General features: G+C 48.9%; 7 protein-coding genes across 7 annotated transcripts; 2 read left to right on the forward strand and 5 right to left on the reverse strand.

Annotated features, from left to right (window-relative positions):
- Positions 1 to 1,428: 1,428 nt before the first annotated feature.
- On the reverse strand, positions 1,429 to 2,159 carry UREG_06740 (uncharacterized protein; the record flags this gene model as incomplete). Its single annotated transcript, XM_002583727.1, has 2 exons — positions 1,429 to 1,466; positions 1,544 to 2,159. The coding sequence occupies 2 exons, from the start codon at positions 2,157 to 2,159 to the stop codon at positions 1,429 to 1,431; spliced, it is 654 nt and encodes a 217-aa protein (XP_002583773.1).
- A 4,136-nt stretch (positions 2,160 to 6,295) lies between these two features.
- UREG_06741 (pre-mRNA splicing factor cwc22) lies at positions 6,296 to 8,479 on the reverse strand (the record flags this gene model as incomplete). The annotated part of the gene is made up of 1 exon (XM_002583728.1): positions 6,296 to 8,479. One exon carries the CDS (start codon positions 8,477 to 8,479, stop codon positions 6,296 to 6,298), a length of 2,184 nt encoding a protein of 727 aa, XP_002583774.1.
- A 3,217-nt stretch (positions 8,480 to 11,696) lies between these two features.
- Positions 11,697 to 15,023, forward strand: UREG_06742 (uncharacterized protein; the record flags this gene model as incomplete). The annotated part of the gene is made up of 2 exons (XM_002583729.1): positions 11,697 to 11,869; positions 11,960 to 15,023. The coding sequence occupies 2 exons, from the start codon at positions 11,697 to 11,699 to the stop codon at positions 15,021 to 15,023; spliced, it is 3,237 nt and encodes a 1,078-aa protein (XP_002583775.1).
- A 614-nt stretch (positions 15,024 to 15,637) lies between these two features.
- Positions 15,638 to 18,156, reverse strand: UREG_06743 (uncharacterized protein; the record flags this gene model as incomplete). The annotated part of the gene is made up of 3 exons (XM_002583730.1): positions 15,638 to 16,407; positions 16,945 to 17,975; positions 18,014 to 18,156. The coding sequence occupies 3 exons, from the start codon at positions 18,154 to 18,156 to the stop codon at positions 15,638 to 15,640; spliced, it is 1,944 nt and encodes a 647-aa protein (XP_002583776.1).
- Positions 18,157 to 19,216: 1,060 nt separating this feature from the next.
- Positions 19,217 to 19,981, forward strand: UREG_06744 (uncharacterized protein; the record flags this gene model as incomplete). Its single annotated transcript, XM_002583731.1, has 1 exon — positions 19,217 to 19,981. One exon carries the CDS (start codon positions 19,217 to 19,219, stop codon positions 19,979 to 19,981), a length of 765 nt encoding a protein of 254 aa, XP_002583777.1.
- A 469-nt stretch (positions 19,982 to 20,450) lies between these two features.
- On the reverse strand, positions 20,451 to 21,812 carry UREG_06745 (uncharacterized protein; the record flags this gene model as incomplete). Its single annotated transcript, XM_002583732.1, has 1 exon — positions 20,451 to 21,812. The coding sequence occupies one exon, from the start codon at positions 21,810 to 21,812 to the stop codon at positions 20,451 to 20,453; it is 1,362 nt and encodes a 453-aa protein (XP_002583778.1).
- Positions 21,813 to 22,873: 1,061 nt separating this feature from the next.
- On the reverse strand, positions 22,874 to 23,533 carry UREG_06746 (uncharacterized protein; the record flags this gene model as incomplete). The annotated part of the gene is made up of 3 exons (XM_002583733.1): positions 22,874 to 23,013; positions 23,089 to 23,352; positions 23,422 to 23,533. 3 exons carry the CDS (start codon positions 23,531 to 23,533, stop codon positions 22,874 to 22,876), a joined length of 516 nt encoding a protein of 171 aa, XP_002583779.1.
- Positions 23,534 to 23,784: the final 251 nt, after the last annotated feature.

The following is a 23,784-nucleotide window of genomic DNA, read 5'->3' on the forward strand; positions in this document are numbered from 1 at the left end:
CTCAACCCAAGGAATCGCATTGAAACATCAACAATAAAAACTAATAATCAAATATCGAATACGGAGTAGTCATCAAGAAATGTTCCTCCTTCCGAGCTGCAGCCTTTTTTTTTTTTCTGTTTCATGCGTGACCACGACGCCGATGGAGGGCCTGTTCGCCACCCATTTTTCCCTTCAGCCGTCAGGGGGCCTGGACCCTGCGGACGGGGCGAGGCGAGGGAATAAGGCAGACTTTTTTTTTCCCTTTGCTGAATGCTTGCCTTGGACGGAGGATAAGGGAACGGAAAGGTAATACCATAGTACTCCGTAAGAGTGAGGAATCAAGGCTTAAACACGAAAGAAACTCTTATCAGGCTATCCGCAAAGGCATCAAATTTTTTATGTACTATATGGAGTACTCCGTAGACAAGGCCAGCTCTTTGGTGCCAAACACTCTACCTTTGTCTAAGCTATTATCTCGTTTCCTTCCTTGCCGCTTCATTCTTTGACATCTTTGCTCTCACCCGACCTATTCAATAAAGAGTCCACCTCCCATAAAAAAACTCAATGCACAACACACAAATCCATGGTTGATCGCCGCAAGCAAGCAATCTCGCCAGCAAGGGTGCAGCGGAAACCAAGGCCCTTCCCGCTTTCCCGCCCCTTGCATTGGGGCCGTCCTTTTTCAACTCAAGAAGAGAGATCCAAGCACCCAACAACCTGCCAGGGCTACTTAAGTTAACTAACGACCTTCCGTGCCGGCCGCGAGCTTTTTAGACCGGCTCAAATCGAAATCCTTTCTTTCCTCTCGGCCAGTGCCAGGGATCTTTTGTTTCTAACCTCGTCGATTTGCTTTGGCCGGGGGGAGATTCAGGAATCTTTCAAGGATCCTTGTTCGCTACTACTTATGACTCGCCCTGCAGGTTAGCCCTGCACACCTCCTCGTCGAGATCCGTTCGGGGAATACCAGGATTGTCGATCCGGGGATGGAAAACAGTAGTTAGTTGGGCAGATTTCAAGACCGGGCAATTGTATTTGATTCTGCCCTCGCGTGATAGGGTGCTGGATTTTTGGGGGTTGATGGATTTGCGCAGGGATGACAGATGGGCTAGTTCGACTTCATATCGGAAGGGGGAAAAAAGGGAACAAAAGCTTCAATTTCTGTTTTTTTCAAGGCCGTAGGAGGCGGATGATCTGCTTCCCGTCTTTGACAAAGAGAGACTACATCTTGAAAGAAACACCCCTTTCCAATTGCAGCCCAGACAGAAAACATGCTCGCATGATCGTAAGAACACAATGATTATGGCATTAGTTAGTCAGTTGAAAATAAAATGGTATCAATAATCCTAGTCAACACAGAAAAGAGAAACCCTTTTCCTCCCCCCGTACACCTTGTCCCATTATCCCGCCCCGGATCCTCCCAAATTCGCAATCAAAATGAAAAGCAAGTTACAAATGGATTTCCTGCGCACGCTTGGAGAGTTCACCTGCGGCCGCAATAGCAATTAGGACCAGCTCCCTGACAAAAGAGATAAAAAGCCCGTCAACATCAAAAGAGACTAACCTTCGTAATCTCGCTTTTCTTCGTTGCCCCGACCTGCTTTCATCCCTACACACGATCCATTGACCACCAACGGCTCTCCACGCTTCTTGCCGGGACCAGTCTCTTCTCCCCTTGAACCCCCCAAACACTCATCAGCCGTTTCCGGTTTGTCGTGGCTCGAGGCTGTGTCTGCTGCTGTGGCCTTGAGTCCTTCGCCTACTTTACTAGCATCTAACGGAGCCTGCTTTGGCTGGCTGCTGCCGGAACCGCTCCGTTCTCTGTTGAATCGCACCCTTATCCTGGATCCCATAAAGGTTGAATTATCAAACATTGATATTGCCAGTTTCGCTTCTTCCTCGTTTTGAAGACTGAGAGTAGCGCAAACTTTTGTCCGGCCAAAGGATCTTTGGTCAACGATATCACATCGGCTTGCCGTGCCTGCGGGCGTGAGATACTCTTTAAGTTGCTGCGTGGTGGTGCCGGGGCTCAAATTTTGCACAAAGAGATGTCGCGACACGGGAACCGTGGATTCAAATGTCGAACTGGCACTATAGTTGCTGCTCGTTGAAATACTGCTGCGGTTGCTCTGAGGGAAATGTGGCACGGGCCCGGATGAAGGGTATCTGTGAGTGGCCATAGTGCAAGGATCGAACGCTGTATGATAGAATTGTGGGAAGACAATGGAGCTATCGCTGGGCAGGATAAAGGGTATCTGGTATCCTAGCGTATCTTGAGGGACGGAGAGGAGGTGAGGATGGCAACCAGGACTGATATGAGCCGTAAATGGGGGGCATTCGGGCGACTGTGGGTATACTGGTGACAAAGGGATCCTTCGGCTAAGCAGTTAGCAGATTCATTCCACGGAGGTACGATGGAAAGTTCGACGCCTACTCGTGACTCAGTGTGCATGAGGGCGATGACATGATCGGCGGACTCGAGTATGCGGGCATAAAGGGGATTCGGGCGAATGATGGACTCTTCGTTGGACCTGCAATAGGCTGCGTCGGTGCATTTGCCAGTGACAGAGTTACCGTCAAACTATGGCCATTCCATCCGTTCGTTGACAACCGATCTAAACAAGCCCGTTAGACCAACAAAAACGGCCTCTGGAAATACATAAAACTGACTGTATGTTCGCCAGGCTTCATCCTCGTTTTTGATGATAATTTGTCCAAGACCCGTTGGGTGCCCGTGGCAATCATCATATACCACTGCTTGCCGGATGTGAAGCGCCGTTTGCCGCACGAGGTCCTTAAGTTCTTGCCAGCGACATTGGGGCGGGATCTACTCTCGCACACATATATGGTAAGGTGGTGAATCCAACGAGGCCGAGGCGAGACTTACCCCTTGAAGGAAAACGACATATTCTTCCTCTTGGGACCGACTCCGCTGGCGTGCGCTCCTGCTTTGCGGGGTTGGAGGCATAATTCAAGTTCGCGAAATCGTTGACGGAGTCGAATAGATCGGATTTAGAATCGATGACGTGAGATTACGAGCCGGAAATGGACAAATATCGCGACTATTGGATGTGGTGCGAGACGCTGTTCCGCAGAGCCCCTCTCACTGATCAGCCTAGAAAGAAGTTGAGCCTTCGAATCGAGATGTGTTCAAGCAATTATGCAAGCGCAAGAAACAAGTTCGTAGAAAAGGGTGCCTCGAATGGTGTTTGTTGTTCTTACCCAGCTATTAGGCCGCCAGAACCTCCAACGAAGGTGTTTCTGAATCAAGTACAGAACGCCGACTTCGGTTTGATCCTTATCACAAGCAACGCCGCTCTATTAACGATTGAAAATATTTGTTCCGAGGGAAATCGTTGCGCAGGGAGAGGGCATAAAACAGAGACGTTATGGGTTCGATAGCGGGACACCGCGAGATTATGTTGAACAGCCCAGGAAGCTTGACGATTAAAAGAGGGTAAGCCGAAGAAGGTACTGCTTCCAAGGAATTGGGACTCATCTGGAAGGATGTGGGATATGACCTCGAATATATTTGTGTATCCCACACGTCGAGGGACCCTCCAGCTATTGGGTGGGAGAAAGGCGGAACGGGAGGCAAAGCCACCAGTGCGTCTACCATCAGATTATGGACCGGGCGATTCTAATTTCATGGCAAGGCAATTCGACGTCTCGCTTTTTGGCAGCGCAATAAGTCGGTGTTGTCAGATGTCAGGCAAGATTTGAAGCTCGAGTGCGGATCGAATCCCCTGTAATCCGATCTGCCTGCAGATATGCACAACTCAAACCATGACTGGGCTTCTTGTCGGGATATGATTGCAGAAGCCAGTATGGAGTACATTATGGGCAGGCTCTTTTCATCTCTGCACCAAGTCTGGAGTACCTGGCCACAGAATGATTTCCCTGGCTCGCAAAGTTCCCAGCTAAAGCGAAATATCCACCTTGATCTTCAACGATAAGCTTAATTTCGCGTAAAGGCTCTCCTACTTATTTGTACGCTAGCGCAGCAGCTTGTCGATGCTGAAGTTATATGCTTTCTGTATTTCAATGACTGGGTATTTGCCCGCCCATTAAAAGGAGAAAGATCTCGAAAGCGGGTCTGTTCCATGCTTGTTCCCGCCTGCCGATTGCTTCCATCAGAGAATCCGTAATTACGGAGTAAAAGTAATGAACCTTGGGTGTTCCATGTCAACTGGGTTGGCGAGCAGTGCGTATCCCATAATTCCAGGCTGCAGAGTAGCTCAAGCAAGTGGACCACGCCTTACCCGAATATTTTCGATAGTTATAGTCTGAGGGGTTGAGCATTTTTGTTTTTGTTGGGTTGCCTTTTTGCCAAATAACGCCCTCGCACGGAAGAACCGTGTTAAGTGGCTGGTTCTTCCGACATCGTTGCTTTCTTGTGGAACGGGACAATGTGAGCGTTCGTGGGTTTCCTTTCTCCTCGAGGGACTCGCGAACGTAGCGCTGCCAACCGCAACAATGCATCGAGCCAGCTAAAACGAACTCTGTGGCCAAGCTGTTGTGATATCACTAATGGCTGGCGTAGTGGCCTCCCCCTTCATCGGCCGATTCCAAATTCGTAATAGTGACATACCAAGTCCGACATGACAGATCTCCCTAGTCCAGATTCAGATCGAGGATCTCCGTTCAGGAAAGCCGAGCGTTAGCGGACTTCTTGCTCGTTGGGATGGTTTGAGGCTGGCTGTCACTTCTGCACACTTCGGAGCTTCGTAACGAAGGCCACCCAATAGCTAACATGCTGGCTCTGATCATGGGCCCAGTAAACTCAGACTCGTTGCTGATTCGAGAGGCAAAACTCCGCGGCGCCAAATCAGCGGCCAGGCCTTTCCTCGCAATCCATGGACTTTGCCTGAGTCGTACAAGAACATAGTCTTAGGGTTTACCCCTCACATAGCCAGAGCACTCCCGCATGAAAGTGCTCACGCCCGCAAAATGCAGGAGTTTCCTCCGTAATGAGGCGCGAATGCTCTCGGTTTAGTTAACTTACGGGGTGTGGGTGCCACAAGGACAGCAGGGGGTTTGAACGAGTGTGAGCATCAAGCATCCCGGCTCTTCAGATGGAGGAATCAGTAGCGTTCAGGCTCGTATTGTCTTGAGCATATCTGGTCCTGTGTAAGCTTTCAAAACCTGGACGGAGTCCTCCGGCCATACCAGATACTTCGTCGCATCATTCCAGCAATAGTCCGTGTCGATCCCCTAAGATTGAGTGACGGGATCGACAGTGGCTGCAGACGAGGCCCCATCACCATGGACATCATTCTGATTGGCATTCTAGTCGTGGATGTGTCTCACAGGATTCTTCAGCCATTTTGCGGGATAGAGTCGGTTCTCTCAACGACCTGCAAAGAACGACTACTGATTGGGTCAGAGCGAGTGTTCAACAGTGACCTTTTGTCGAAGGATGGCGGGGGACAACTGTTGGACAGCAGAGGATGCCCCAGGAACCGGAGAAGTCGGGTTGGAACCGCTGTGGTTGTCGAGTGATGGCGCATCTGCTGCGGACACGCTAGCTAACGAGGGAGCTGAAAGTTATGGCGTTCGTTTAATAGCGTGCTTTACGCGCCGCCATCTTGCTCTCTTGATAATATAAACTATGAAAATCTGACCAGTTTGAAGTTGGCCATCGATCGACCCTGCAAGACTTGCTCAAGTGCAGCTTCCAAGCATGCTTCCAATCTCGAGTCTTCAAAGTTCACAGTCCATTGCCGTAGCAAATCTTGAAGCAAAGCTCGACGTTGAAGCTCCTCAAAAGCCGAGGATATCGAACATCAAGCACATGCAAGTATTCATCGCAATCTCGATATCTCACAAACCGTTTTCCTCACTGTGTATGTATGGAGCATCGCCATCCGTAGCTTGTCCTAATATCCTTTACCAATGTGGATGCATCGACAAGCAGCCCGAAGTCAGTGGATAGTGGTACTCAGCTTCGCAGGAACCCTGCTAGACTCCTTCGTGATAAATATTTACACAGTATGCCCTGTTGGTTTGATGAGATATATTACACGTGACGGAATACCGTCTGACAGTGAATAGAGCTGCGCATCGAATCAATAATAGAAGCTTCGAGGGGCAGTCACGAAGGGTACGCAGAAACTGTTTCTTGTGGAGTTACATACACAGGATGATGGTTTATATATGTAATGGAGAAAAATCAATGGCATTGGTCGCTTCAAAACAACTTCACCAAGCACTGAAGAGGGAAGGGAAAATAGAGGCATAGGGGCATTCTTGATAACATAAACTCCATGCCAATACATGATATCGAGGAGAATGTTGGGCTGATACTAATAATGAATCATAGGAAATCTGATGCTCGGGCACGGCCCGAAGGTCGAGTAGGCAGCGCCGACCGAGATTGAGAACGGTCCCTTCGTCGACTACGGCTTGATAGACGATATGGTCGCGATGGAGGGGTCTCTGACCGTGATAGTGACCGAGAGCTTGGCGGCGACGCAGTCCTTAGCCGTCGCGGTCTTCGATATGGTGATGGCGAGCGCGAGGGTGAAGGGGTAGCCCGTCTGGTATCCCGACGTCTGCTACTCTGATTATGCCGGGGTGGAGTGATAGATCGGGAAGATGGGCGTCCTCTCCGTCTAGGCCCTCTATCTGGGGATGGGGATCTTGAATAGTCATATCTTCGTATGGGGCTACGCCGACGATATGGAGATCGTGACCGCGAAGAGTTGTAGCCTCGGGCTGTGGAACGGCCTGCACGAACAGGGCCAGGCTCTCGTCGACGTGGTGGAGTCAGAGATCGAGACACAGAGCGCTTGCTGATTTGTCGCTGATGGGGTCTGCTAGGCAGAGGTGACCTGCTAGGCGTGTAACGGCGCGACACAGATGAAGAGATCGACCTTCCTCTTCTCTTGACAGGAGATGGGGATCGAGAGTACGACGTAGGTCTAGCACGACGTCTCTGAGGAGAACGAGAATGGGACAAGCTATGACTTCGACTCCGGCTTATGCTTCGTGATCCGGGCGTGCGAGATCTGCGGCGGCCTCTTGATTCGTCGCGGGCGGGCCGAGGAGACGGAGAGCGAGAATAGGAACGAGAACGAGAAGATCCAGTATATGACGAATAGCTGGAGTATGAGCTCACGGATTCGGATTCGGAATCGCCTTGTGGCGCCGGCAACGCGGGTATCGTCGGTTTTGGAAGAGATTTGAGAAGTTCGCGCATTTCCTCTGTGAGCGCACCCATTCCAATACTTGTGAAATAATTGATGGAGAAACGAGTGTTGCGAGGATTATCGGTCGGGAATATACCCTCAAAGCTTGGTCGAAGGATATTATCTTTTAGCCTTTCTTGGAGCTTTGGCATCCCTAGGACTTCGGCAAGATCCTGGAAAAGAATCTTAATGAAGATACGACTGCTTGATGTTGTCTCTTCCTCATTCAGATGGACAATGGAGAGAACGTGCCACCCGATTGCATCCGAACTAAGCATATGCCCAAAGAATCTAGCAATATTTCTCAAGCGATTTGTTTCGTAGCGATGAATCGTGTCGTAATACTTTGCAAATGCGGCTTCAAAAAGATCACACCAGAGACGATTGAGCTTCGCAAAGCGTTCGCCAATAAGGCCGTAGAACTTAGAATACGTCCGCTCCTGTGAACAACATTCGATAATCATAGACGGCAGCTCAGACTCTTGACCAGGCGGTAAATTGATTTTCATCAGCTTGTGGCAGCATTCTTCGAAATCGATACTAGACATGATAGTAAGGTAGATTGTTCGTCGAAGGTTGACTAGATCTGTGTTGGTCTGGTCCTTAATATCCAGTTGGCGCTCCTCCTCATTCTCTTCGTCTTCGTCCGATGATTCATCAGAGCCATCTTCGTCTTCCTCATCGCTTCCTTCACCTAGGATTTCAGCCTTGAGCTTTTTATATGCCGTCTCGTGTTCCTCCCACTCCGGGTCAAATTTGAAAACGTTAAGGCCGTCCTGAACTTCAAGGGCATCGTCCAGACTAATGTAATGCGTAACCTGATCCTCTTCTTCCACCAAGTCGAGTTCTTCCTTGACGGCAGGGTTATCTTTAAAACGGTCTTTTCGGACCTGGAATAAAACTTCAATCATATACTGGACGCGCTTATCAATGTCGGCTTCGTGGAGGATATGCCTGAACTGGTCGAATACCGCGAGAGCAATGGCTTGATTCATTTCCTCTAGGTGTTGGCCAACCTCCCTAGTCAGACCAACTGCCACCTCCACGCTATCGTCCGTGGGTTTATGAAGCAGGCGGAATAGAATCTCTGCGGCGATGATCTCATGGGCAACCTGATGATTGCATAGGTGGGCGATGAAGGTTGTCGAAGATATACAGACCGCTTTGTCGTTTCTTTTGAACGCCTTGCGGAATTGGATAATCAGTCGGCTCAGCAACAACTGCCCAACTTGTGGTAATTTCGTATTGACAATCGCAGCCATGGCTGCGTAGATTGGTGTAAATGGCAAACTGGCTGCCTGAGCTTTCATTATGCTTCGACAAAAGAGGCCTCTCCCACGGACCAAGTTTTCCCCAAAGAGTTCTGGGACGATGTATTTGATGTTGGAAATATTGACTTTGTTAATCAATCCGTTGATGGATTTCTTCAACGCTTCCCAAGCCATCCGCTGGTACTCTTTGCTTGATTTATCGGTGATTTGTGCTTGCAAAGCGCGGAGTTTCGCAGGAGGAATATATGTCCCTCCCGACCGCATATTCAGCAACTTCTCATATTCCGCCTTTGCTGCAGCTTGCTTTTCTTCCTCCGTCAAAGGCTTCGAAGGGCCCTCTGGCCTTTTAAACTGACGAAATCTCTCAGCCAGCTGGCGATCTCTCTCTGTCTCCTTATCTTGTTCGTTTTTGGGTCCGTCCCGAGAAGAATCATGGGGCGCTGGGCGTCGGCGGTCGGGTGAAGGCGAACGCGAAGACGGCGACCTCTTTCTCGAGGGAAACGTTGGGGGCGCGTAAGAGGTCCCAGGAGGTGGGGTTGGCAGGCGTACTGCAGATTGCAGCATCACAGAGTCCGCCATTTTTGCGAATGCCGTTGGGAAGAGATGAGTTGCACTTTCGTTTTCTGCCTGTCCAGATGGCGAAGCTTTGAGCTGCGATGGGAAGATTTGGAGGTTGGCTGTCACGTGATATGGAGCTTTGTTCGCGACCCAGATAGGGGTGAACCGTGAGCGACAGAGATTCTGGGGTTAGAAATCATCGGTGCTTGCTTTTTCGTTCAGAGTATTATTGTACTACAAAACTACGGAGTACATTGCATCTAGTTCAAGTGACAGAGCTCCTTTCAATTGCAATCTCACGCCATGGTAAGCCTCGCGCTGAAAATATACCATGACTACCAGTACTAATGAGAGGGTGTAAACAGCTTGGCCGACTTTCCGGGCTGGCCATGTTGCTCGCGGCGACTGCCGTCTTTCTCTATTATACCGCCTGGACCTTGTTGATGGCAAGTCCTCGTGGACGCATCGTCTTCCAAAAGTCTAACGATTACTTAGCCATTCGTCGATCCCGGTCACCCTCTCCACGATTTCTTCCCGCCGCGAGTTTGGGCAATTCGCATTCCCGTTATTTTAACCCTCCTTGGCTCGGCCGTCGTTGGGACATTCCTTAGCTTGGTTATGATTCGTAGCAACCGAAAGAAGGCCGCCAAAGCTAAGGCCGCCGCAAAGAAGAAGGCATGAAGAACGTCCCTTGTGGTGGAGGTTTTTCAAGACTTCCTAGTGTTGCGCCTGACATAGGTGGACGTTGAATATATCCCTCGTTCAGACTTGCCGTTGCACTTGGCATAACTTGGAAGATTGACAGCTTAATGTGTATAGAACTCATGGATTGGGGAGCAATTGTGGTAGCACACGGCACCAGCAGAGTATGGCGTTGGAAGGACTGTCTATTTATTGATAGATCTTTGAGAGGGCTTCTTTAGCATTCGAATGTTACTCTATGTGATTATTATCTCCTAGTAGTATGAACCATCATTCTGGTTCGGTACTTAGAGTGTTAGATACGTTTATTTCCCGCATCCAAGAGCAAGTGCCCTTGTTGTTGAATCATCTCATGGCATAATATATAGCTCCATTGTCAGATATTACAGCGGAACACTGATATTTACATCAGAGCTAAAAGTTGATAGTGGAGTTGTATGAGAAGTCTAGTTATATCAACGGAAAACATTGGTTTCCACGTGCAAGTGTTGCTAATACTTTCCTACGATCGTGCATTCTTGTCAAACTAAGCTATCAAATTACCAACATGAGACTAGTGTATTCATGCCTCGAGTGCCACATGCCATATTTGTCCGTTCAATAGATTTCTCGATTCCTAGTCCACCAAGAGTATGCATGCTCTTAAAAGAGGGACCTGCTACTGCAAGATACATGCTAGTGCGGCCGGTTGTATGCATTCGATTTGGACATCACACACTGATAGAGGTGAAATCCACAGTCTAATTATCATCGCCTCTCGGAGACCATTCCGTCTGTGTTTCTCCTAGTGGTGTGATCCTCCAATTATTCCCGGTTGAAACAAGGCCATAGGCCTATTCAATCGAAGGTCGACTGTGTAACAAAAAAGCGCGTATTTGCGGATCGAAAATGGATAGTCGCTCTCAAGAACAGGTTACGGGGATTCCGTGGGGTATCAATCGGGGACATGTCTGTAGAACACCATGGGCAAGCTTCCAAGGATGGACACATATTCCAAAACTTTATAGCACTAATAAATATGATGGTAAACCCGCCCAGAGCTGATGCAAGGGATTGAATGTATCAAGGAGCCTGGCCCTGCATCTAAAGAGTCTGAGTATTTGATTGGTTTCATAGTAATGCGCAATATGCTCTCGATATCACAATCAATTTCTCGCGAACAATCCGTGTTTGTTTGGATGCAAGGAGGAAGTATCAAACAACCGTTGAGAAGAAGAGGATGCGCTACATCCACGACAAGCTCCAGAAAAGAGCCGGTTGAAACGTTCCGGAACTAGCGTCCTTGCTCCGTCGACCTTGGGGAATGATACAAACCTTCACTCCCATACCAAGCGTGAATGGGCGTTGACGTGGTTGCATCTAGACTTGATGCGTCACATGGCCGCGCCGGACGCGACCGAGTTACATAAGCAGAAGTGGGACCGGGGGCGATCTTGGCGCGCGTGTTCCTGAGTATTTGCACTGTTTGCATGACGTCGGTGCCCCTCATCCAACGTCAGTGGTCACGTATGGTCACAGCCGGTAACAATGATGCGGAAGATGCGCTATGACTGCGTTGCTGACTGGCTCATCCGGCTTGGCCACCTGCCTTTCGGCTGGAGTCATTCGTTGGAATTACGGGGTAACGCATTAAGTAAGAACGAGGACGTCGTGATCTCCCCTCCCCCTCGACATTCCCCGAAGAAGCATCTTCCTGTTAGCTAGTACTATTGTTCATCGTCCATACGCTGCTCGAGTTGTTTCCTGCCAGAGAATATATGCTCAACAACGGAAGCCTTGACCGTCACCAAGCCTCTCCTACTCGCTAGCTAAGTTGGAAGGGTAGGTACTGAGCTCAGATACACCAGGGGAGCTGAGAAGCTGACTTGGGATCTTGGCCTTTTTTGAAGAGTGCAGTCGAAAGATCCGAAATCAGTAGGAGTTTACTCTGCCCAAGCGCTCAACACCCTCTAAGGGGTCTTTTATTTCTCCGGCAACACCGTGTGTTGTGTTTTGCATGCCCCCTACGTCAAGCCCAGCTCGTCAACAGGCTTCGAAATCGACAGTGAAACGCGTATCGTCTCCTCAGTCAGTTACCGGCGAGGTGGCACATAGCAAGAAAAAGAAGAATGCCGCGCGAAGAGATATTAAGACGGCCAAAGCCGAAAAGCAGACCCTTCTTGAAGACTTGTAAGTTCATGTTGACCCATGGAAGGGGCGGATGCCACATCTATCTACCACCCGGACCGTTGCGCCAAGCTAACCTGCTTCTTTGGATAGAGAGGCCTCCCAGCCCATAGAACAACTTTTCGAGCCTGCTTCGACCCTACTCACGCCGCAAAACATGGTTAGTGATCCTGACTCACCGGTATTGGATGCTCTCAGCACGTTATCCCCATCGGAGGACCACGACATTACCTTCCGCACGGATACATGGGCTAGGTCGATCCCTTTTGGCAAAAGTCCTCCGCAAGAGGCGTCAGGCGGAGGAAATGTTGGATGTTCTCCAAATTTCAGTCTGCCGGCGGACAGAGGGGGTTTCCAGCAAGCCGCCATGTCGGTTTCCCCTCCAACTAGCAAACCACGACCTATTAGTATGGAAACGGACTTCTCCAGCTCTTTAAGACATCGATTTGAGGATCGGCAGAAACGGAACTCTATGAGCACCCAACAACAGCAATATCCTCCGCTACCTCATCTTCCTCAGGCTCACTTCTACTCGGCTCCTGATGTGAATATACCTGGTGTTGCTTCTCCGATAATGGCAACAACTCAAGAGCAGGGTTGTTCTTTTAGTGCTCTTGACATACTCCCATCGCATAAACCACGTCTTCCTGGAAAGAAAGTCGTTTTAATCGGAAGAGATGGTATGCTAGAAGTTCTAGCCCTGGAGAACGAACAGGCCCGAGTGCTTGGGGCCGTCAAAGGGTTGAATGGAAGAGTTCTAAACGCCAAGATCTTGACTTGGACCTCTGGGACCGACCCATTCTTCTCCTCTCGACCGCTCGTTGGAGTGACAATATTTGGCCCTGTGTCTCAGGATGACAACGGGCGTAGCTCTTCCACGGCATCAGACAACACCGATTCGGCGGCCCCAAGCGTTTCGCATAGGTTGGATGCGCATTCTAACCATACGGACCTACCTCGTATGCAAACTCGTGTGCAAGTCTATTCGCTTAAAACGCAATGTCTAGTAGCAACACTCTTTGCGACTAGACCCGAGCCTTGCTACACTGCATTTCCTGGGGCATCTCCGTCTGTACCCCCAGCTGGGGGGGACTTGAAATTATATTCTAGTGGAGATTATATCGTCCTTGCTTCTGGTACCAGTGGAGAGGTCTTTATTTTTGGCACTGGCGGGAACCGAACATCAGATTCCTATCGCTGTCTAGGAAAAACGTGGACCAATATTCGGAACCGGGATTCCCGAAGGCATTCAAGTTCATCCAACTCTACTAATGCGGACGATATACAATCCGAACATGGGCGCGAAACATTCTCAACAGACATGCCCATTTTGACTATGAGTGGCCGCTGGCTCGCTGTAGTCCCTCCGCCCTCAACCAGAACCTCGCTTCGCGGCACTGTTGGTTGCCAGGTGAGCCAAAAGAGGCTCTACGAGATAGATGCCCATAATCCACCGTCTCGTCCGTCTGTGACTTGTACGGTGGATTGCAATCAGGAAGGTCTTTTCAACAAGATTACGAAAGGGGTGACGCAGGAATTAATTAGAGGTGCCGCCTGGACAGGTGGACAAGTTGCTCAGACGTGGAATAGTTATTTTAACAAAGATGCGCAGCCGAGTCAAACCGCCACATCACGGCGAGCGCCTCCCTTTGAACCGCCTAACGTAAACCTCCTTCCGCCGACCCACGCCCAAGAACCACAACAACCATCGAACAGTGAGCCCGATTTGGTATCCATCATCGACTTGAAGCGGCTTGAAGAGAGTGAAGGCACAAAGACTTCAACAATCAGTTCAGTAGCGACTTTCCAACCACCTAATGGATGCAGCTTTATTTCCCTGTCACCCAGTGGCCTCATGCTTTTAACTGCCAGTAAAAATGGTGATATTCAGCAAGTTTGGGACCTTATGCAAATGCGGCACTGCAGAGCAAGATCATTGGTATTGGAGGATATTTCATCCGCAGTTCCCCACGCACAAGTCCGGGAGATAGCGAAATTTGATCGCTTAACAAAAACGAGCATCCTTGATGTTAGATGGACGAGCCCTACTGGAGAACGCCTAGCTGTTGTCACAAAAAATGGCACAATACACCTATACGATATTCCGCGAAGTGCTTTTCAATGGCCCCCCTTACGTCGCGTTCCGCGCCAATCATCTCCTCAGCAGGGTCATGCTGAATACCTGTCAAGAGAAGATTTGAATGAAATGAATTCCGGAAATCTAAATCCGTTTTCTACTGCTGTCAAAGCGATAGGTGGCACTACTCAACCGTTCATGGCTGCTCTTCGAGGGCGTGCCCCTAGCGTTGGGGCCGCGTTTGGTGCAGGTGCAGGATTCGGCTTGTCTTCTCGAGGTGGTAAAGTCATAGCGTCTGGCTTAAGCAAATCCGTGGGTGCTGCAACCGAAACTATGAATGCTCTCCGGCATTTTGGTGAAAATCGGTTGCATCTTAGCAGGTTAACAAAAGACGGCAGTGTTTCCCGTATAGAATGGCTTGGAAATGAAAAGGAACCATTTTTGGGTATCATCGATGGCGAATCTTTCAAGGTATATCAAGTCCGACGTGGATCAGCGGGAAAGAAAAAAATAGATCAGTCGGTATTTGGTGCGAAGATACGGGAACTTCGCCTCCCCGCAAGCCTACGTCTTCCTGTCGGACCTAGCCAAGCGCTTCTAACAATGACAAGCGCTACTACCAGTGGTTTTTGGTCACTCCCGTCATTCACGCACCCACCTCCTGCTGGAAACATCACCTCCCCGCCGCTCTCTCAAGCAGAAATTGAGACGAATGCACCCTATCAACCGTTCCATACTGATCGTCGAGTGAATTTGATGATTTTCTCTGGAGTTTACGATGACAGCAGTGCCACTGATCCATGGGTATTTGGTGATGCGATACCCTCAGTGAAACTGCAAATTCGTGGATCCTCGTATAGAGACGATACCCCCGCAGATACGCATAATACCGGTGACGGTGAGATGGAAAACTTGATTAGCCTGGGCAGCGGTGGTGAAAACGTTGAATATGCTGTGATCACCACCAGGCGAAAGAAGAGAACAGTATCTGAGAACGCTGCCGGTACTGGAGGGGTTGACGACGATGGGTTTTTTGAAGACGACTGCGATATCCTTGACTTTGCCAGTGATCGGGTCTGACCGACCTATATTTAATCCATATCTTATCGAAGCCTACAGCCTTCACTTGGACTTGCGTTTTGATCTCCATCGGTGTTAGGTGTTAGTATCTTTCTATTGATTATTTATACCATGCGTTCTCTCATGGGGTTTACTTTAGAATTGGCGCAGGGGTTATGTTGCTACTCCTATCGAACTTTTCCGCCGATATTTACTGGATTCGTGGGACGGGATGGAATTTGTAATATTGGGCGATGGCTAAACCTCCACATGCACTGCCGGTTTAGTGCAACTATTTGTTATCCTACAATTTTTTTTTGAGACTCTCGAGAGCCACGCAGATTTTCCACTACTCATCGTCTTGAACCAACGGTTCTCTTTGCTCTACATGACTAGTGTTATCACGTTTTTGGAACACAGATTTGTGGCTGGGCCGGTTTGGCTTTTGGATTCTTGAATTTTGTTTTATTCTTTATCTTGATATAAATAATCTTGGCGAATTGATGATTTGGATAGGGGAGAGAATGTGCGTGAGAGTTTGCTCGAAAGCTGATAGCCCGTATCTCAAGCGGCTTGGTGGGGTATCAATTGAAGTGTCATTTAGATCAGCAAGGCCGTTCAGCCTGCTTTATATGCTAGGCCCCTTGGTCCTTGATTTCATCCTTCTCTTCTTCCCACCAGCGTATGAATTCCCGTAATTTGAGTGATCTCTTACGGGCCATATCGCGGCCAGAGTCAGTCTTCATCATCAGTTCCAAATTCACCAATTTCGTCCTAAAAATGCCAACCGCGTCATCGAGCTCCCACCGCAAGAGCCCGTCAGCAGCAAGCTGGGGCCCTTTGGCGCCCAGATACGTAAAGCATCGCCCGATTCCCACGGCGCCAATCGCATCCAGACGATCAGCGTCCTGCACGATAGCGAGCTCCGGGAACCCATCTTCGGCGATAAGGCGCGCGACGATGTTGGGGTTTTTGACCTCCTTGCTATATGCGACGTTTGAAACGACCGTTTGCGCCCGCTCGGCTAGTGTTGGGTCACAGCCACTGTTCAGCAATGCGTCCCGGACCATGGTGGCAGGGTCTTGCGTACTGCCTGGCACAAGGTATTTCCTGTCTCCGATGTCATGGAGAAGCGCGGCCAGGGTTATTATAGTCTCGTTGTAGGTTATTCTGGAACCCCGGGCGCGCTCGGCTGCGAGGAGACGGTGGGCGAGGCGAACGACGCGGGCGACGTGGGCTGGATTGTGGGACGGGTCGTAGTGCTGCATTTGTTTGGTTACGAATGTTTCCATGCGCGATATGAGGGTGGCATTGGAGACCCTCGTCTTCACTTTTGGGGGCGCAGTGCAGCCTTGAGGGTGGTCCGCGGTGCTGGCGGTGCTGTACTCCCGGAGCTTGAGATTAGCTACCTATGACGGCCGGGTTGTGAGTTGTGCTGAAGACCTTAGCCAACAACTCGATAAGTATCGAGTCATTGGGCCAGAGTTCTATGTGGTTCCAACCCAGAAACAAGTCCCTGAGCCCATCTTTGTCCAGTATGTCTGATTGAGCCGAAGCGGGTGTTTTTGCCCATGAAGGAGAGACTTGGTCAAGCGCCATGTCACATGACGGCAGTCAAGCCATAAGTTATATAGTTAATCTCATCAAGAACGGAATCATGTAGAATTGTGCAAAAATCTCTGTGAAAAGCAATTATTATCCCTGCTACAAAAGAAATTGTACTACCTAACTTAACAAAACATGAGTAACTAACTAATAATACAATGGTTAAAGCTGAAATCCTCGTTCTTCTCAAGCAAGAGACACATTTGAACATCAAACACCACAAGCTGAGTCATCTGGCACAGGAAGCAACAAAATGCCAGCAAACAACATTCAGGCAAATATCACATATCTTATTTTGCATTTTCAAAGTCCACTGCCAGGGTTGCCAGCACACTACCTTTCTCCTCAATCTCCATGTAGCCATCAGTGATTGCTGTGGTGGTGGCACCGTTGATGGGGAAGAAGAGGAACTTCTTCTTGAAATACCCGAGCTCTGCAGTGCATCCTTTGTCCTTGGTACCAAACGTTTGGATTGCCAAATGACACCACTTGTCATAAGCCTTGTCTGCTTCCTTCGCAGCTTTAAGGATCGCTCTCCCCTGGGGCGTAATAGCAAGTGCCATTGTGAGTATGGCCTTTTGGTTGTGGCGGAGCCATGAAGCGTTTTTGGTGACAGCGTCCGGGATAGTCTCTCTGACTGTGGTTGCACCATGCTTGAGGACATCTTTTTTCATCTTATCACACCACTCTTTGGCGTCCCCACGGAAGGGGCCCGCTTCCTGGAAGTATTTTGGAATCGGAAATTGGTTTTTGTCGTTCTTGTCGCATTTTGAATCGTATTGAAGAACTTTTCCCAAAACGTTTGTGAGTGTACCAAAGAGGCCGCGAGAAGCCAGGTCGACATCCACAGCCCGCCTTGTTTGTCCCTGGCCGGTACATGCCAGAATGTCCGCCGAGTTTGTGACTTTCACTTTTGGAAACTTGGGGTGCTTCTTTCTCATACACTTCATAAAGGCGGATTCAGCCAATTTGGTTGGAGGAATGGCTCGGAGCGCTAATTCGTTGGGAGGTGCGATCGAGTCAGTATCGACATCTCGCTTGTGCAGCCCCTCGCCACCACATGCTTTGAAGGCCATGGGATCATCAGGGTTCTCATCAGGCCAATTAGGGTTCTTCCGCTGCATGCACTTGATAAACGCCGCCTTACTTGGGGGCACGGTGCCATTGGTATCGCGCTTGAGTATTTCTTCGCCGCCGCACGCTTTGATGGCCGTGGGATCATCGGTATCCTCGTCAGGCCAATTGGGGTTCTTCTGCTGCATGCACCTAATAAAGGCCGCCTGGCTTGGAGGCACAGTGCCATTGGTATCGCGCTTGAGTATCTCTTCGCCGCCGCACGCTTTGATGGGCGTGGGATCATCGGGTATCCTCGTCAGGCCCAATTAGGGTTCTGCTGCTGCATGCACTTGATAAAGGCCGCATCGCTTAGAGGTTTGGCGCTGCGGAGAGCCAGTGCAGTGCCAGAAATCGGATTGGCGTGAACGGATGCGGTCGCCAAAATGGCGGCGATAGTTGCCGAGCTTAGGACGGAGAAGTTGACATGAACCATTTTTGGGAATGGTAGAGCTTCTGAAGAAAAATATTTGATTGGAACCGAGTATTGAATGCCTTTAGGGGATATTTGGATTCTTGGTGATTTTGGATATTCATTATCACTACGATAGCGGCCTTCAGATAGGTATTTATATTTCATTCTGCGCTCCTACTTCGAACTGGACACCTACGCCTCCGACCCAAAATCGAAGGATGCCATCAGAAATGGTATGTCCGGCCGCATTCTATCCCAGACGTGAGCTTCCCTTGAAACACAGTGTGTCCACAAGCCGCAACTGCAAAGCTGCTCCGAAGTTGGAAGTGCAGGTTGGTAGAAATGAGGGCTGTGGGATTGCTTGTGAATTTGTCAACTAAGGGTTGCTGAACCAATTGGTGTTAGCCACTTGGGTTGATGTCTGAGATGATCAATGGTTAAACTGCAATTACTCAGGGACTAATGGTGTGTATGCACTTATCTTTGTGATTGTTTTTTGTTGACAGGACCACAGTTGTCCCCATATTGTAGAGCTCAGACCATTACCGATCTGATAAAAATATCTGATGTTCAGTTGATAACTATCTGTGTGAAACAGAGGGCAATATAACTATGAGGCTTAGGTTTGACAGAGGGCGATATAACTGTGAGCTTAGGTTAGATCGAGGGCAATATAACTGTGAGGCTTAGGTTAGAACTATATGAGAAACAGCACACAGCTTTTGCCAACACCAAGCCCTCTAGAAAACAACCAAAATAGGTAATTCTTCTGAGCCGTGAAACTGGCCTTGACAGTTTGTATTCTCCTGGCTGTGGTTTATCCAACAAGTAAACAGTTAATCAATGAAATTCTTCCGCCATTGGCCATGATGGCAGATTGATCGATACAGCTCTGTTGGTTCTCATCAGAGTATTCATTCTATACCCTATGGCAATGTCTATAAAGATCATGTCCAATGCCCCTTTTCTCATGTTTGTTTTAATCACCATTCTCTACTCACTGCGAAACTAATCTGGTGGCTCACTTACTCCTACTCTTACTTTACCATATATTCAGGTCTATCTACCTAATACCGGCACCATGAAATTGCATTTGGGATCCATTCTTACCTTACTCCTCCTTAACAGCCCCTTCCTCTCGGGCCTGCCGCTGGATGATAAGCCCGACGATTCTTCTACCGTGGTAGAAAGGTCCCCCACGGCACTTCAACGACGAGTTGTGAATGGACACGTAAAGCTTCGTTGGGAGCACAAAGACAGACCGAATGCCTTCTGGGGACATTTCGGCAAACCCAATTTCGACGATACTCCGTACCTTCTACCCGACAATCAAAGGCATGACCGCTCAGCGATCATAGCACAATCCAACCACTTTGCCAAACAAGCCTACGATTATATTAGAAACAGCTTTCCGGATTTCAAACCCCCCTCATTTCTAGTGGCGGTTGTATATGTTCCGGATATCGGTTTTTATTTCGGCACAAAGCCTCCGATGGGAAATTTCCGTGGTGAAGATATGATTTCGCCCATCGCAGCCACCATTGCACCTCACTGGAAGGCTGCATCGTATCCGAGGACAGAAATCAGGCATTTGCACTCGGAAGACTCGGCTTTGTACACTCTGGAAGAGTTTGTTGGAAAGCACCCGAGTGTCCTGGCTAGGTGGGGTGCCAGGGGTAACCAGCCCTATCGGGGTTCTTCCTACATGGCTGTGTATGGTTATTTCAATGATGGGCCTGTGGGCATCGTGCGACCATGTAGTCTGCAAACGCCAAACAATCCCATTACTTGCTATACTATGCTTAGTGCACTGGGTGTCGGCAGTCTCGTAACTGAGTGGACGTGAAGTCTGTCAGCCCTGTGAGTATTGGGGGAGGATGTTGTGAAGAATAGGGCCGACTTGAGACAACCCCTTGTTGATTTGTTTTCAGTTGTTAGACTGGTGGGTGTATTTAGTTCTGATTGTTTCAAATAAAGAGCAGAGAATTCTTCTAGAGATACACTTGAGTTTGCAATATTTAATGTGGCCAACTTCCAACCTAATCCAACAAGTTGGGTCTATGAATCATCCTATAGTAAAGAGGCAGTGCTCCTTGGTGGTCACTGTCTTTCTACTTCTTTTCTCCATTGCCCCCCCCCCAAAATCTCTTGTTTGAGATATACTGCCAAATAACCTCTGTTTTGGGGCTATTAAGTGTATCACTCTCTGAATGAAAGGAATGGAAGCAAGCAATCGCTAGTCATCACATCAACAAATCAATGAGGATTATATTATAATTTAATTGCTCTGCACAGTTAAAGTGATTATGCATTTCTTACTCCCTCTGTTGTTCTCTGAGCTTTCTCCTGGCTGCTCCCTCCTTCAAAACCTTAGCCATAGCCTCAGCCTCAGTCTCCCATTCTGCCCTGCTGGTAGGTGGTTCAGAATAAATTAGTTTTATCCCATGCCTGGAAACAATCTCAGCTGCCCTGTCCAGACGGTCCCATGGCCAGCTGAGATCCTCTGAATCTTCAACAGAAGGAAAAAAGATAATGTGCAATTCACGGAAATTTGCAGCCAGACAAGTCTGAGAATGAACTGAAGCAAATTCTTCTAGCCAGTCAATCTGCGCTTCACCAAATACATCAGCACCTACATAATGAGTTGATTCAGGGTGAAAATGAAGAATAAGCAGTTGAAGATTTGGAGCAGCCAGCTTGCGATACAGATCAGTTGGCTTCTCATGATAGAAAACGTGATAAGGACAAAGGGAAAGTTGTTCGAGACGGGGGAAGACGCTGAAGTCTGGCAAAGGACAGGGAGTTGAATCCCCCTTTAGTATGCTTGAAAGCTCAACTCGCCGGAGAGAATCACAATGGGGCAGAAGCAATGCTTGAATTTGATCAGAGGAGTAATACCAACTGGACCTTGAAAACTCAAAACCTGTAAGTATAACCTCTTCTAGAGCAGCTGACAAAGCAAGACAGTCTTCCGTGAGCGTGGGGTAGGTATTCGGTTCTTTGAGTTGTAAAGTTTTGATGTTGCTCTGTCTTCGAAAATCTGCTGGGAGCCGCTTCAAATCTGTAGTTGGGTATGGCGAGGCCCAATCGCCGATTTTCAGATTTTCCAAGTATCGTAGACCGAGGAGGAAATTGAAGAACCCGTCTCTCAACAGACTGGATTCCACCGTCGTGATGGAAAGGGATTTTAGAGGAAGACTTTGGATCGCCGCTGGAACTGCGCTCGGAGGGGCGGAGAGCTGCCCATCAAGGTGTAGAAGTGTGAGCCTTTTGCAATGATGCAAAATCTTCAGCACGGCCTCATCGAAGTTGTCCGGCCGGGCGTCAATGGAGAGTTCTCGAATATAACCTGCCAGATACGGCTTTCGATCCAGGAGATGGAGCAAACTCCCCGCATGCTCTGAAGTGATTGGAGGTTTGGCAATGTATTGTTGCCGGCGGTAAAGTATGGGTTCGGCGATCCTGTGCCACTTTTGGCATACCAGCATGAGCGTCAGGATGCCCTTGGGGTTGGTATTGAAAGGAAGAAAGATGTGCGACCAAACCGCGGCAGCATCTAAGGCAATCTTTATAAAAATCTTCTCAAGGATTTCATTGGGGATTGTCATCAATGTTGTGCCAACCGCTGGCGGGCTGGAACGTTGTTCTCCGGTATCATGTGTATTTTCAATCGGCATGGCTGGCGTAGTAGACTGTAAAGACTACTAGAGAGGGAGGTTTCTGAATCAAGAGATTTAACAGAGGTGTGGTCAGAGAATTTGGGATGTTGTTTGCCATCTGTTGTAACATGGGTTCTATGTTCTTGGCATGGAAGCGATGTATCAGATAGATGAATGGTATTTGATGGTATTCAATAAATCCATTTTTCCGGTATGGAGGTTTGCAGCGCCTTTCAGCATTCGCTGTTTTTCGCCTTCCATGATATACCACGGCTTGATGGCGGGAAGCAAACGTTGCGGATAATGGAGGGTTTCATCACTCGGTTCGTTAACTACTGCTAATCGTGGTTTTGAAGCAATGGTTCTCCCTAGACCAAAGTTTCCAGAGAGCTAACTAACTACATAGCTCTGAAGCCAACTGTGGATGGCTTTTATATGGTCCAAGCAGTTTTGAGGACAACCGAGATGCCGGATAGCCGCTAGGAAGACCCCATTTCTAGGATGCAGCCATCGACACTATCTACATACCTTCCAAGCTCCATTGATGTTCAAATTCTATGAGATACTCAGGAGCTTAAGTTACTTCAGGACGGCGCGTTCCTGTTACCGCGAAACTCTCTAGATTTCACGTTTGACTTCGACTCGAAGTATGTTCGACCGCCCCTGGCTTATTTGCTCGACAATTAAGCTTGCCATGAGAGGATTAGAAGTGCATCAATGGATATCTACGCTACTTTTTCAGACATCGCGTCGCTGGACAAAATACTCGAGGATCCTTGCTACCGGCACGGGTTGATTACGAGCCAGTGTTCTGATCGTTTGAACCATTCACAGACAAGCAGTATATTAGACGACCAGTCAAGTATCGCTAACCGGATAAAGGTTACGCACAGATATATACGAATTCAGAGCGGACAAAAAGAGCAACACGGAATTAATGTTGCATAATTAAGGTGTTAAAGGTGACAAAGAAGCTACTATAAACAGACCATACACACATTCCAACACCAAAACGGCCCCAACCAGCATCAGCGTTCATTGTCATCGCTTTGGTTGAGCAGAGGCATGATTGTAGTCGTTTAGAGAGCAAAGGCGGCAAGGACCAAGCCGAGGAATGTTGCAGCAGAGGAGCCGGACAAGGGGGCAGCAGCGTTCGGGGTGGTGGTGCTGGAGGCATCACCAGTGGGAGTCGAGGTGCCGGTTGGCTCGGAGCCAGAGCCTAAGAGGTCAAGCAATTAGTATTTGCACGGGATAGGTGCTCATGAATGAGCGAGAATCCTGCAAAGCTACTCACGAGTTGGGGCGTCAGTAGAGTCGCCAGTTGGAACAGCGCTGTTGGAAGGAGAGCCGGGCTGAGTGGCAGCAGGGGCGGCGCTGTAGGTCAAGAAGAAGCTCTTGACGCAGGCAGCCTGGCAACGAGCAAAGGCTTCGGTCTGACCTGGGCTGCCATCGCCCTGTTCGCATTTCGCAGAGCATTCGTTGGTTTTGATGGCACCCGAGTGGTCAGGGCATGGGACGCCGGCGCAAGCTGCCTGGCAGCAGAGATCCGTGTCAGGACCTAGAGACTTTGAGTCAGTCCAGCTTCAGCAACATGGTGTTTTCGATGCGACTGTGCGCGTTGACATACATTGGGCGGCACAGCTGGCAACTGGGGAGAGCTCAACAGTCGTGGAGGGAGCCTCGCTCTGGGCAGAGGCCACGGCAATGAGAGATAGAGCAATAACACCGGAGAACTTCATTGTGGATTAGAGCAAGAAAATCCGAATGGATTATGATTAAATGGTTGATAGGCGGTGGAAAACGATTGTTTATCTTAAAACGAATGGACTTGTGATTCCAAGAGGAATGACAGCAGTATTAACGAGTGTTGAAAGAGAGAAAAAAATGTTCAGATCTGGTGGGAATTATCATCAAACAAAGGTCGGAAAGAGATCGAACTCTGGGGAAAAACTGGACCCTTTTATTCACGCTACGGGCAGAAGTTTCAGCT

The sequence above is a fragment of the Uncinocarpus reesii genome, genomic scaffold (genome assembly GCF_000003515.1).
Source record: "Uncinocarpus reesii 1704 scaffold_4 genomic scaffold, whole genome shotgun sequence".
Taxonomy (NCBI): Eukaryota; Fungi; Ascomycota; class Eurotiomycetes; order Onygenales; family Onygenaceae; genus Uncinocarpus; species Uncinocarpus reesii.